The sequence below is a fragment of the Lepisma saccharinum genome, chromosome 4 (genome assembly GCF_977018435.1).
Source record: "Lepisma saccharinum chromosome 4, izLepSacc3.1, whole genome shotgun sequence".
In the NCBI taxonomy this organism is placed as follows: Eukaryota; Metazoa; Arthropoda; class Insecta; order Zygentoma; family Lepismatidae; genus Lepisma; species Lepisma saccharinum.
Window position 1 is genome coordinate 18,605,089 of NC_139232.1, and position 12,105 is coordinate 18,617,193.

Sequence of the window (12,105 nt, forward strand, 5' to 3'; positions counted from 1 at the left end):
GAGACATATTTGGCCTGATAAGCATGACGCACATTTCTTGATTAAAGTATTTATTTTTAGCTTTTCAAAACTAATCACCTTCAAGTTGCAAAGGTACAAGCATGAAATCAAGACAATTTACATAAATATTAATAAAATGCTCAGCCAGAATCTTATAAAAGTTTATTTGTAAATTAAAAAAAAAAATACAAGTATATAATTGCTTTCACAAAACAAGTAGCATTTACATCTACAGCCTACAATTGAAAGAAAATATATGTGTAATTTTTTTAGAGTACCCATGCATATGTTTCTTTATATGCATGTTATAAGACTTTAAAATCTGCTATGGACTTGAGGGAATTTCACACTGAAGCTACAAGCGACATTCAACACATGTTGCTCTGGAACAAGCCAATCAACAGCAATATTTCACACTGGTGTGGCATGACAAGCTGCACAAGCCTGTGTTCGATTGGTGAAATCCTCAAGCGCATGTTGCTTGTTGCTTTGGTGTGAAATCAGTAATGTTGTATTATTGCTTTCTTTCTGTCTACTTTTTTTTGGGGGGGGGGGGGGCTAGCAACAAGCTTATTTTCTCTGAGGTAGAATAATTGGTGATAACTTACTTCACAGGCATTCTAAGCAGGTACAAGCATTATGAAAATAAAAAAGGGACTTTTTCTTGTATTATTTGATGGAAATATATTTTAACTGCGACTAAGAGGAACTTGTTCAAATTTTATTAATTGAAACATGTTCACCAAGTGAAAAAAGTTCTTGAAAATTTTTATTGAAGCATGCCAGTCTTGAATTATTTGTTTTTTTGGGTGACTTCTTAAACACAGGGTGAAGCAATGAAGGACGGTCAGGTCCCAGGTAACCAAATGAAGTTGGCACAATGTTGGGTCAACCGTTCTAAAAATGGTTATCCAAACATAAGAACATACCTTTGGGAACGGTAATTTTAGCTGTGTTTTCAACATTGGCTCAACGTGTGGTTTTTACGTTGGACCAACATACTGAAATCTAAAGTATAGATAGGTTTGTGTTATGATTTATTTTGAGGCCAAATATAAACTTTAATGCAAATTATTTGTGTAAATCAAAACGAAAATAAATTACGCAGCACTTTCTCATTCATATGGTATCATTGTTTTCAAGGTACCTTCAAGTGGTGCACAAAACACTTTCTAGAGTTTACTTAGATTCCCATCTTTCATGGCATTTAGCGTACACATAACATTGTTTATTATTATATATATATATAACATGAATATATATCATGAACCAGCTTCACAAGAATGCATATAAGAATGTTCTTGATCTGCTACATCTAGACAGACAAACCATATGCAATTCCCAACACATCTTTCATCCATGGTGGCTGACAAAGGAGTGATAAGTGACACAAGTTAAGAATAGCTTTTACTTTCATTAACATAATATTATATTTTCAGTATGTGCTGTTACTGAAATGTTCGGAAAGACATCACACATCATTTAATTTACACACTAGCATTTACAGGATATGTTGAAAGTTATTTTAACAGGAGGAAGTAATTTTTAAAACTGATTTTGACTCACTTTCCATGGTTGGGCAAGTGTTGGCAACAACTATTGGCCCAAAGTAAGAACAACTTCAATTTGTCAACCAACGTAAAATCACATAAAAACTGTGGTTGGCCCAATGGTTCTGGTTACTTGGAGTATACTTACTCATAATAATTTCAGGTCCTAATACTTGTACTTTTTCATGAGGCAACATTGTCATCAGGAAACATATTTCTAGTTTGAATGTTATTATTTTAAAAATAAACACATGTGCAGAATTTGCTTTTTGCTCTTGTTTACTTTTATGTACTTTCTTAAATTATGCTGTTTATTGGATATATTTTTCTCTTGTTATTGCAAATCTTGGCAGTGATAACGTTTGCAGTTTCCTTTTTCAGCTCCTACCTGTGCAGCACTGTGAACTCGTTGCTTTACTCTTTCTGGGACAAATTTGTTGTTTAGTATGTTGTAGGTAACACTGCAATGAAACAGAAAGGCGAGTTATTACAAACTATTTTGTTTGTGTGCTTGTGTGAATATACTTTTTTATTAGCTACGATTGTCTCCATTTATGACAGTATACCTTGTCATGATGAAAATCAAGTATCAAGTTCAAATGTAAATAATACAACAGTACATGCTGCGTTAAATATTTACACAATACTAAATGCAAGAAAAACAGATTCAGTGAGGTGAATATGATCTAATGTGGTATCTGCAGAAACAGTGATAATTAGACAAACTAGATTTATCAAACAGGTATGTTTAGTATTATACATAACGTATAATAATTTATACATTATGTATTTATGATTACAATACACCACATTTTCAAAAAAAAAAAAATGAATGAAAAGATAAGTATATTGAAATGTTCTATTTAATCTTCCTTCCTTTCTTCATTGCATTCATAGTTTATCTAAAATAGAAGTCAGTCAGTCAGTCAGTCAGTTATGTCTGAACTGTAAACAATTCTACTGTGATGGTAATCTTAGGGAGATTTCAGATCGAAGCAAGAAGTTACTTGTGATACATGCTGCTTAGTTTGATTGATATTGATTTGGTTTATTTTTCTTTGCTTTTCTGCCACTTAGGTTATTGCGAAGATGAGGATGAGTTGATGATGAAATTGATTTGAAATAAATTGAATTGTTGTTTTAAGTCTACACACATATAGGCTAATTGGGCTGGACCTACAGTATAAAGTGCGATCTGAACCACTGTGCAATGTTCCTTTACTGGGTATAGAACTCAGGACTCCTTGATGTGACAATGTTACTATATGCCATTGGGTAGGCTCGATATGATGTAATTGATTATGTATCACTCACAAAGAACACCCATGCCCAGCAGTGAAAATTTGATCTGGTGTACTGCAACAATTCTTATTTATTATATATATTTTTTATACATATATTAGATATAATGGAAAATAAAACACCAATGCATGCAAGTAAAACAAAAAACAAAAGTCCAACAACTTCAAATTTTCCGGGAATTTCAATATATGTCTAAAAGTTGGTTTACGGGTGGTAAACCATATATGGGAGAATATGCCACTGATGCCCATGCTGGGATTGGAATCCATTACCCCTGATGTTGAATCGCAGTGTGCTAACCACTCCGACACAGAGGCCGGCACATACTACTGGGAACGAGCCAATCAGCATCAACTAGATCTCTTGAATTCATATGGATATTTTGGTTTTCGGGCCACCATACATTATTTATATCCCAAATACTGCACCTTTTAGGGTTGGCCATGTGTAACACTCAAATTACTGTGCTATTTTCACCATGGGCATCAGAAACAATGCAGTAATCATGTGCATGATATCGATGTATGTAGAATACATGAGGTAATAATTCAATTATTATAATCTAAATCCCATAGATTACTATGTGAGTAAGACATGTGGGAAAGAAAAGAGAGAGTGGACTAGTTACAACTAATATTTAATGCTAACATAAATATTGTCTTACGAAACATGCCTGTGAGTGCTAAGATTTAAGTCAGTACAGCAAAAATAATGGCGTCTGAAGTCAGTTTACTTACATGCCCATAACCTCCTTCTCCAATTGGGAAGCTCCTGATTTTGGGTCATTCAATTCGCACGTCAGTCGTTCAAGGCAAGTGTTGTTGCCACTTGTCATTCCGGTACATGAAAGGTAGCTGGCCATTAACTTCTCCTGCTGTAGTTGTTCATCAGGGAGCTGCATTGAAATGAAATGTAGTTTGATGTGAAATTTTTTATCATAATAACAGTGCATTATGTGTTCTTTTATCCATGTCACTGATGCTAAGCATCGTAAATTTATTCAGAATATTTAAGCTAGGTGGTTTTTGATGTAATTGTAAAGTGTAATGTAAGTTTTAAAAGAGGAAGTAAAATTTTTGACCAAAATAATCATATGCTGGATGTTCTTGTACAGTCTTGGGATTTTGAGACAAAGTTGTGGTATGTTTGATGATCTGCAGAATGCCAGAGGGCTAGGGATGTATTTCCTTCCCAACAAGGAGCTTTTAGGATAGGGTGACCAGACACATACATTCAAAAAAGAGGACAGAACATGGCGAAAAAGGAGGACAAAGTCATGAAAAAGAGGACGACGCAAAAATGGCAACACATTTGCCATTACTCATAATTTAATCAATATAAATAAAATCTTACCAACATTACTCTCAGATATTTTTCAGGTGATGTCTTTCAATAATTTCCTTTTACCTTTAAGCAAAGAAAGCAATCTCCTAATCTGTTATTTAACAAACGACAAAGAATATCTACAATTTGAAGCACAGAGTATTACTCCTTTCCTAAGTCTTGGATATTAGAATGAAATCTCCCCACAAGTTAATACCAATGTAACAAGTAAGATTCGCTTTAACTTATTTCCAAAAACCAAATTAAAATTTTAGGTAATTTAGATTGGGTAGAGAAATATGATTTTAATGGCACGAACATTCCTAGCACTCTTTCAACAGCAGGGGAAAGTGACAGCCACCTTACACTTTACATCATATTCATTTTTTCCATACTATCCTTTAAAAGCTGGATATTTTCTTACAAGATCATTGTTGAATTTACACTTTTGCTTCGTTATTTCATGAAAGTAAATATTACTTAACAATCAAAATTCTCACTATGCGTTTCTGTATCGCGGATGTATAACTCGAAGAGGAACTGACCGACCCCTGTGGTGGAGTGGTTAGTGCACCGTGCCACAATGCCAGCGATCCCGGATTCGGATCCCGGCCTGGTCATGGGTGTTCTTTCTGAGTATCTCTTCATCAAAATCATCATGTCATCGCTCATACCCATCTTTGCAATTAGCCAGAAGTGGCAGAAAAGCGAAGTAAAATAAACCAAATCAATCAATCGAAAAGGAACTGCACAGACTACATGTGTTCCAGCAGTCTCAGAAGGCGAAGCAATGAGTTAGAATAATACTAATGACTTGGGTGCGGAATTTTGCCTATTTGCCATTTTTATGCCTTTGTAGTAAAACAGAGGGTCTAAAGTTTAAGGTTCGTTTCGTGGTGTTTCTAGTCCGAAAACACATTTTTATAGTGCCTATAAATATCTATTTTGAGGTGCCTATTTTGCTTAATGGTGTCAAAAAATTTATATTCTGCAATTTTTGCATACTTCAGCTTTCTTTACGTGTTTTTGGCTTTCCTCACATTGAAAGATGTAAGGCTTTGTTGATGTTGTATTGACTGAAATCTGGTATTCGCCAGATTTGAGGGTCTCAATTGTAACATTGTTTTAGATAATTTTTTTTTGTTATAATGGTACAAATTGTTTTTTTCATCATTTGTTCAAATTCGCACAGTCGTTAGCACAAGCTCTTTTTATGAGAATTACTTTAACTGACGATTCCCGCAAATGTGAATTTCGATCAAAAGAAAAACGGTTTGTTAACCGTTAGCACACTTTTATGTATAAACTGAAGTGCTAACACTGTATAACTGTTCATTGTAAGAAGAAAATTGAAATAAGTTCACATTCAGTGCCTATTTTAATGTCGTTCTTTTTTATTTTAGGGTGCCTTTTCAGTGCCTTTTTTCATCATTTTGGTGCCTAATTGACTGTCGAGGTTTTTAGTGCCTATAAATCGAATACTAACGTGCCCCAAGTCATAGGCTATGCCTTAAATCATGATCGTTATGTATCGAAGGATTGTCAATGCAGCAGTGGCGGCTCGTGGTGAACCAAAGTGGAGGGGCGATAGCTCACAAATTTGCTCTACTTGTACTGTGAGTTTCATTGATTAATTTCGTATATAACAGCCAACATGATAAGAAATTGATATATTCGTCTTTACCGAATATCATGTTTTGCACGTTTGCACATATTATGATAAATTAATAATTATTTAACACTAATGCGAAGATTACGAAAGATGAAAGAAGAGAGTTCTAACAGATTTAGTTGTTTGTTTTTTAACTTAACAGAGGGGAAAATTGATAAGCACAATGACGAATATTTACGTGCATTGAACGTGAAAATTACTAGTAAAAATGTTACACCAAAAACGTTTCCTGTCCAACATGACTAATTGATATATGAAATAGGGCAGCAAAGTAATCTCACTGGAAAGGTGATATCTGCGTTACCAGAAGCTCAAGTAAAAACTTACCAGAAATCTTCTTCAGACATGCTTGTTCTAGATTCAAATTCGGTCTAGGCCGGCCTAGGTTTTTTATGTTTATTTTATTCATCCAGACTTCTGGTAGAAAAACTTCGCACCAACAAGTTCTCCACATAGCTCATCGCAACAAACGAACAACTACAGCACACTACCGAAAAAGCTTCACTTTTCCATGGAAAACGAAGAAACAACAAGCAAAGAGAATCAAGTATTCTCTTTGCAACAAGTGTCAATGCTATCGTCTACCCATGCAGTCATTTTATTGTCTCAGGGTTGCCAGACAATTTTGCCAAATTTTCAGAAATTCGTAGTACACAGGTTTCTGTAGCGGCTTTTGGTGAGTTTAGATGACTAGTTTCTAATTTATTTAACAGCCGGCTCGAAAAGAAATTGTGAAACTTTGTCACACTATCAGGGTTTTTTTCAAAACGTGCTAATCAAAACATGTAATTAAATCTAATTTTGTGAGTAACACGAAGCTGTAGCCGACTTCCGTGGCTAGCATACAGCATTGCAAAGCCATGGATCCTGGGTTCGAATCCCGGCCTGGACATGAGTGTTCTTTGTGAGTGCCCTTCCATCATTTAATTATCACTTATCCTCATCGTCGTGATTACCGAAAAGTAGCAGAAAGCGACGGTAAATAACAAATATCAAGCACCTGTCTGTACTTTTTTCAGTTACCGATATTTTCTTTCCTCATTGGAAATTGCATTATTTATTGCTCTATGGAATACAGAATGATTTCTGTCGACGGTTGGTAATTTTCCTTCTTGTGTTAACTTCATTGCTTCTGGCAACTCTTCATTGTTCATTCTCCGGAGAGAGGGCCAGTTTCGCCTAGGGGGTTGGTTTCGGACGACAAACCCTCCGTCTATTTCTAATCTGTGCCCTCCGTCCTCCCAGCCACAGATCCCGCGCGTGTTATTCCGCCAGTTCCCTCGCCTCTTACCCCTCGCGGCCGCGCCTGAGAATGCTCTACGTCTCGTAAGGTGGGAGGACGGCGCTCCGCCACATTTCTCTCGAAGTTCCGTATTCCCCCGCACGGTGGCGTGCAAACTTCGCAATTGTCGCGGAAGAATGAATACAGAACCGACTAACCAACGATCTAAAAGCAATGGAATATTTGCAATTAAGACAATGTAAAAGCTAATATATAAATGTCAATGTAATGTTTGTTCACTTGTGGTTACACACGGCAGTGCGGCGTCCGTATCGTCCTTATGAGCGGCCGCCCCTGCAATGCAGCACATGCTATGGTCAATTCTATACTCTTTTCAAAAAAGGAGGACATTTAGCGATTTCTAAAAAATCCGCCCAGACACCGGACAGACACCTAAAAAGGAGGACATGTCCGGATAAAAGAGGACGTCTGGTCATCCTATTTTAGGACATCTAATGTCCTAAAAACATTAGACATGTGCAAAGATGAAATCAGATGTCTGATTATAATTTGTTTTAGTAGGCACACAATTTACCCTTCCTGTTTTTCACTCTCCCATTAACCAAGAAAAATATGGTAATTAAATGCCGAATATGTATTCTAAATGTGATACACTAACGCACTGATGGATAAGTAAATAACCTTCTGTTGCAGGTCAGGAGGTGGGGTGATTTTGTTTACCTTTCACCCGTTGTGTTTCCTGAAGATTCATTTTTTAGTTTTATGCATTTTGCTTAATTGTAGATATCAATTTATGCTAATTGTTAGTTTTAAAAGTATGGGTTGGGGAAGAGGTGAATCTCCACATCCTTGTATTTCTTTTAGTATTTGATGTAAAAATAAACTGCATGAAGTAATGGGAAGTAGAATAGTGTTGGAGTTATGTATTTTGATTAATGAGGAGATAATTTTTCAAGTTTTATTTTTCTCACAGAATGATGATGATGTTGTTGTTGTTGATTTGGTGTTTTAAGTCCAGTTTATGCACAGTAAGGCTAATTGGGACTGAACCTACACTTTAAAGTGGGATCTGAACCACTATGCGCCACCACCGGAACAGAATGATGTACGTTACAGTTTTTAGGCATGTATGTCTCTACTCACGTGAGAGTGTATTTTTAATCACATGTATATTAAGAATGAAATAATCATGGCATTGCGATTCTGTCGTATGGCATCTGACTGCCTTGCTTGAGACACGGATTTGATTTCCAGTGTGGAATCATCTCAGGTAGGAAGCTTTCTGTTGTGATCCCTGCATAAATACCTGTTCTCTCATGGCTTGGAAGCATTTCCATGGCTGGTCCACTATGGATGAGATCGAGAATAACAAGAGCCATCCTCCATACCTTCATGACATGGCTTTTATATGCAACAACTGATGCTCATTGTACAAAGTCCACTTTGCAAATGAAATTGCCATCCACTCCAGCACCGAAGACGACTGGCAGAGAGAAATGGTTCCCGAGGTCAGAAGCCAGTAGAACTGGTAGAACATTTCTTCACTGCAGAATTTAGAAAATACAGTACCTAGTATCTCAATCAAGATAGAGGATAGAAGGAGGGTGGTATTTGAAGGGGTGAGGGACAATTCCTTCTCTCTGGTTACTACTTTTTACTTGGCACAAATAAATGACAATATTAGTTTTCTGGCCTTTATTACTGAAAACCTATCTGTGATGTCATAGTTGGCTTTTTCCACTTCTTCTCTCTCCATATTTAATAGGGCAAGATCACCAGTCTCCCACATATGCTCATAAGTAGGAAATGATCAGTTTTAATTTACTGAATGATCTCTCACAGTGGTCAATGGAAGACGAGTTGGTTAAACATTATTTGTGTCGCAATGCACATATTGAAACTCAATTCCAAATGGCACTATGAAATGGAGAAGCCCTTCATCTTCAAATTTCCACAGTGTGGGTTGAAAGCATGGTATGTTTCCAAAATTCCTTCATAAAGGTGATGCCCATGAATATCACAGCTGTAGTTTTTGCACAAACTTCTAGTCCTTTACCTCATCATACTCCACTTGATCTCCTTCAGTGACACATTTGAACTTGATCCACCATCGTGATACAACATGGCAAGTTCAGATGCCCTTCTACCTTTCAGCTCCACTTAGATTTCATTGTTTTTTTTACAAAAGTTAGAATAGATTCTAATGAACTTCACTTTCAAAAAATTCACAATGTCTGCTTAATACAAAACAATGGACCTCCTCCTTTGTCTGTTTTAACTCTTCAACTGACTTGGTAAAACTATTTTTATATTGCAACCGAAGCTACCATAATATTCGCATAGTGCATACACAAAAAAGAAAATATCAGATTCTTCTGGAAACGTCTAGAAAGCAAAGGCACTGATGGTCGACGAAGACACTTGTCAATGCCACATGTGGACTGGTGCTCGAAGAGCTGAGCAGGGAGTGCCCATCCTTCAACAGTGGCATAGCAATTGGGAGTACAGTGGTAATTTATACCCCCAATTTTTGGAGGGGCGTACAGCACCCCTAAATCCATAGATGCAAGACCTACCCATTATACCCCCTCAAATAATGTGACAGTTGATATTATTTACAAGCATTTTCTTCCTTTCCAAATGAATTCAAAATATTGTAAACCTATTCTACTGCATTGTGCTACTAGTTAAGTTCACTTGATCTGTGCTCTTAAAAAACGTTTTAAGGAAACCAAGAACGTGGTAGTAGCATCTAATTATGAGTAATCTTTAAAGCATCCTACACCTCCCCTCCCCACACACACACATATAAACACACAATGCACAGATTGCATTGCAGTGTTGCTTCAATACAGACAAAATAATTTGGCAATTTCAATGGAAGTGAAAATTTAGCATGATACCTGAATTGTATTTATCTGTACATGCATCAGCAAATACTTGAACCATCTATGAAGTTTCACTTCGAAAATTAAATGCAAATTCAAAAGTAGTGTAGTGTGGTTATAACATCCTTTGCATTGAAATTTGCAAAAAAAAGAAGGTGGTCTTTAATTATTAAGTTGTGTAACTGGTGAACTTGGTTAGTCATTTTGTAAGTTTAGTTCAGAAATTAAATTGGTCTGTGGCATATACTATACATACATACATTATATGTTTTAAAATCTAAACTGGAAGTCTTGAAGTGTTGAATGATTAATTTCTTATCATTATGACTTTATTGGCGAATAGATTAATAATTTTTCTACACTACTATAGATAGGTTCAACAATTTACACTGACATTTTTCGACACTGAACTATTATCAACTATCAATGTTGCAAAGTTTTACAAAAACTACAGTTCAAAATGTAAAATAAATGTTCCAATTTTGCACCCTTCCTGCAAAATTATACTAAGAGGTTATTGCTGATATTGTGGCCAAAATAGTGAAACAGTCCTCGAAACAAAGGAAACACGAAGATGCAGGATCTGACTTCTGACTCTGTTAGTCACTTATGTGTAATTTGTTGAGTTCATACATTGCGTTCATGTAGTGTTTCCTGTTGTCCAATTCGATTTTGTGAATTTTCTCTTCTTCATATATTCTTTCCATCCGTCCACCACGTCTCCAATTTCATTCTGTAACTACTGCAGAACCTTCTCCAATTCCTGAACACAATGCTTCTTGATGGAGCACAGTGTCTGCGTGGTGGCTTCCAAGAGCGGGATTCTTGACCCTTTTTTCCAGGTCTGGGAGATAGAACGGGACGCAATAGTCAAAATGTCTGGCAAGGGCCTTCCTCGCTCGAGAAGCAACAAACTGTAGTAGAAGCCTGGCTGTAATTGAAGATGATGGCGTGGCTATAAAGAACTATCTTGGAGGAAGTAGATTGCTTCTGTGACGTCACTGACGATTCTGTTAACCAAAACGAAAACAACTGGAACCCCTGAGGTGCCTGTGAACTCAAAATATCTTAGGGTTGGCAAACAATTTAATTATAAGAAGCTTAGGCAGGTGTCATCCAACACGCATCTTGGTCCTGTGAGTCATAGCTGCGTGGTGGAGTTCCCCTGGGAGGAACAGGGCCGCTGCGAAGTTGTCCACGTGGACCTTCAGCTTGCTTCGTTCCTCATCTTGGCCTCTTCTGTGACACCCTGTTGCCAGCCTTAACAAGCGAAACACCGAAGGATCGAGTATCGCCAGAGCAGAAATAAGAAAAAGTACCAGACACGAATCTGTCTGCAACAGCGAAGCCGACAACTTTCATAGGCTCACAATCATTTCACTTGTGAAGTAACAAACGATCAAATCCTACCTAGGCTGATGGCATCTAGTTACCAAGCGAGGAAATGCAACAATCCCATCGGGGAAATAATGCTTCATTGTCGTTAATTATATTGATAGAGCACCAATTATCAAAACTCTCATGGAATCACAAACACAAAGATCACAAATCATCTGTTCTTAAGTTGATTTGTAAGGACATACAATTTTATGCGTGTGTCTATATGAGGGTGGATCAAATGTAAACGGAACAGTGGATGTATTAGGTTATATTTATTGTGTGTGACGACGACAACCCTGCGTAGAGGTAGAGCGAGAGGTAAGGAAGGAAACTCCTACTGCATAATGAACTCGCCCTAGATAGTCGCGCTTGATCACGTGATATGCATAGGCGGTCGGGCAGCAGTATCGTCCGAGCAGCAATCAAGGCCAAACGGTCCAGCCTGTTGTCCTCTGGAATGGTTTTGCTGCATGACAACGCGCGGCCACATACGTCAGCTGTTACAAAAAGCACGTTGAAGACGACGTTTGGGCGGACAGTGTTAGAACACCCACCGTATAGCCCCGATCTATCGCCATGCGACTTCCATATCTTTGGTCCGTTGAAGAAGCCATTGAAGTGTCGGCGCTTCCACTGGGACAATGAAGTCATGGACAATGTTCGCAACTGGTTCCGATCTCAGCCAAAGGAGTCCTACGAACAGAGTATTTACCACTTGGTGAAACTGGGACAAGTGATTGTGTAAAT

At 37.3% G+C, this 12,105-nt stretch overlaps 1 protein-coding gene across 1 annotated transcript in view; it reads right to left on the minus strand.

The window, feature by feature from the left end:
• Positions 1–1,248: 1,248 nt before the first annotated feature.
• LOC145986858 (uncharacterized) overlaps positions 1,249–12,105 on the minus strand; it is a 48,777-nt gene continuing 37,920 nt past the window's right edge. Inside the window, exons 4-5 of the mRNA XM_083121330.1 lie at positions 3,590–3,747; positions 1,249–2,011 (exon numbers count right to left, since the gene is read on the minus strand). Of these exons, the coding sequence (XP_082977456.1) occupies positions 1,885–2,011; positions 3,590–3,747 (285 nt within the window). The 3' untranslated portion in view covers positions 1,249–1,884. The remainder of the gene's footprint in view (positions 2,012–3,589; positions 3,748–12,105) is intronic.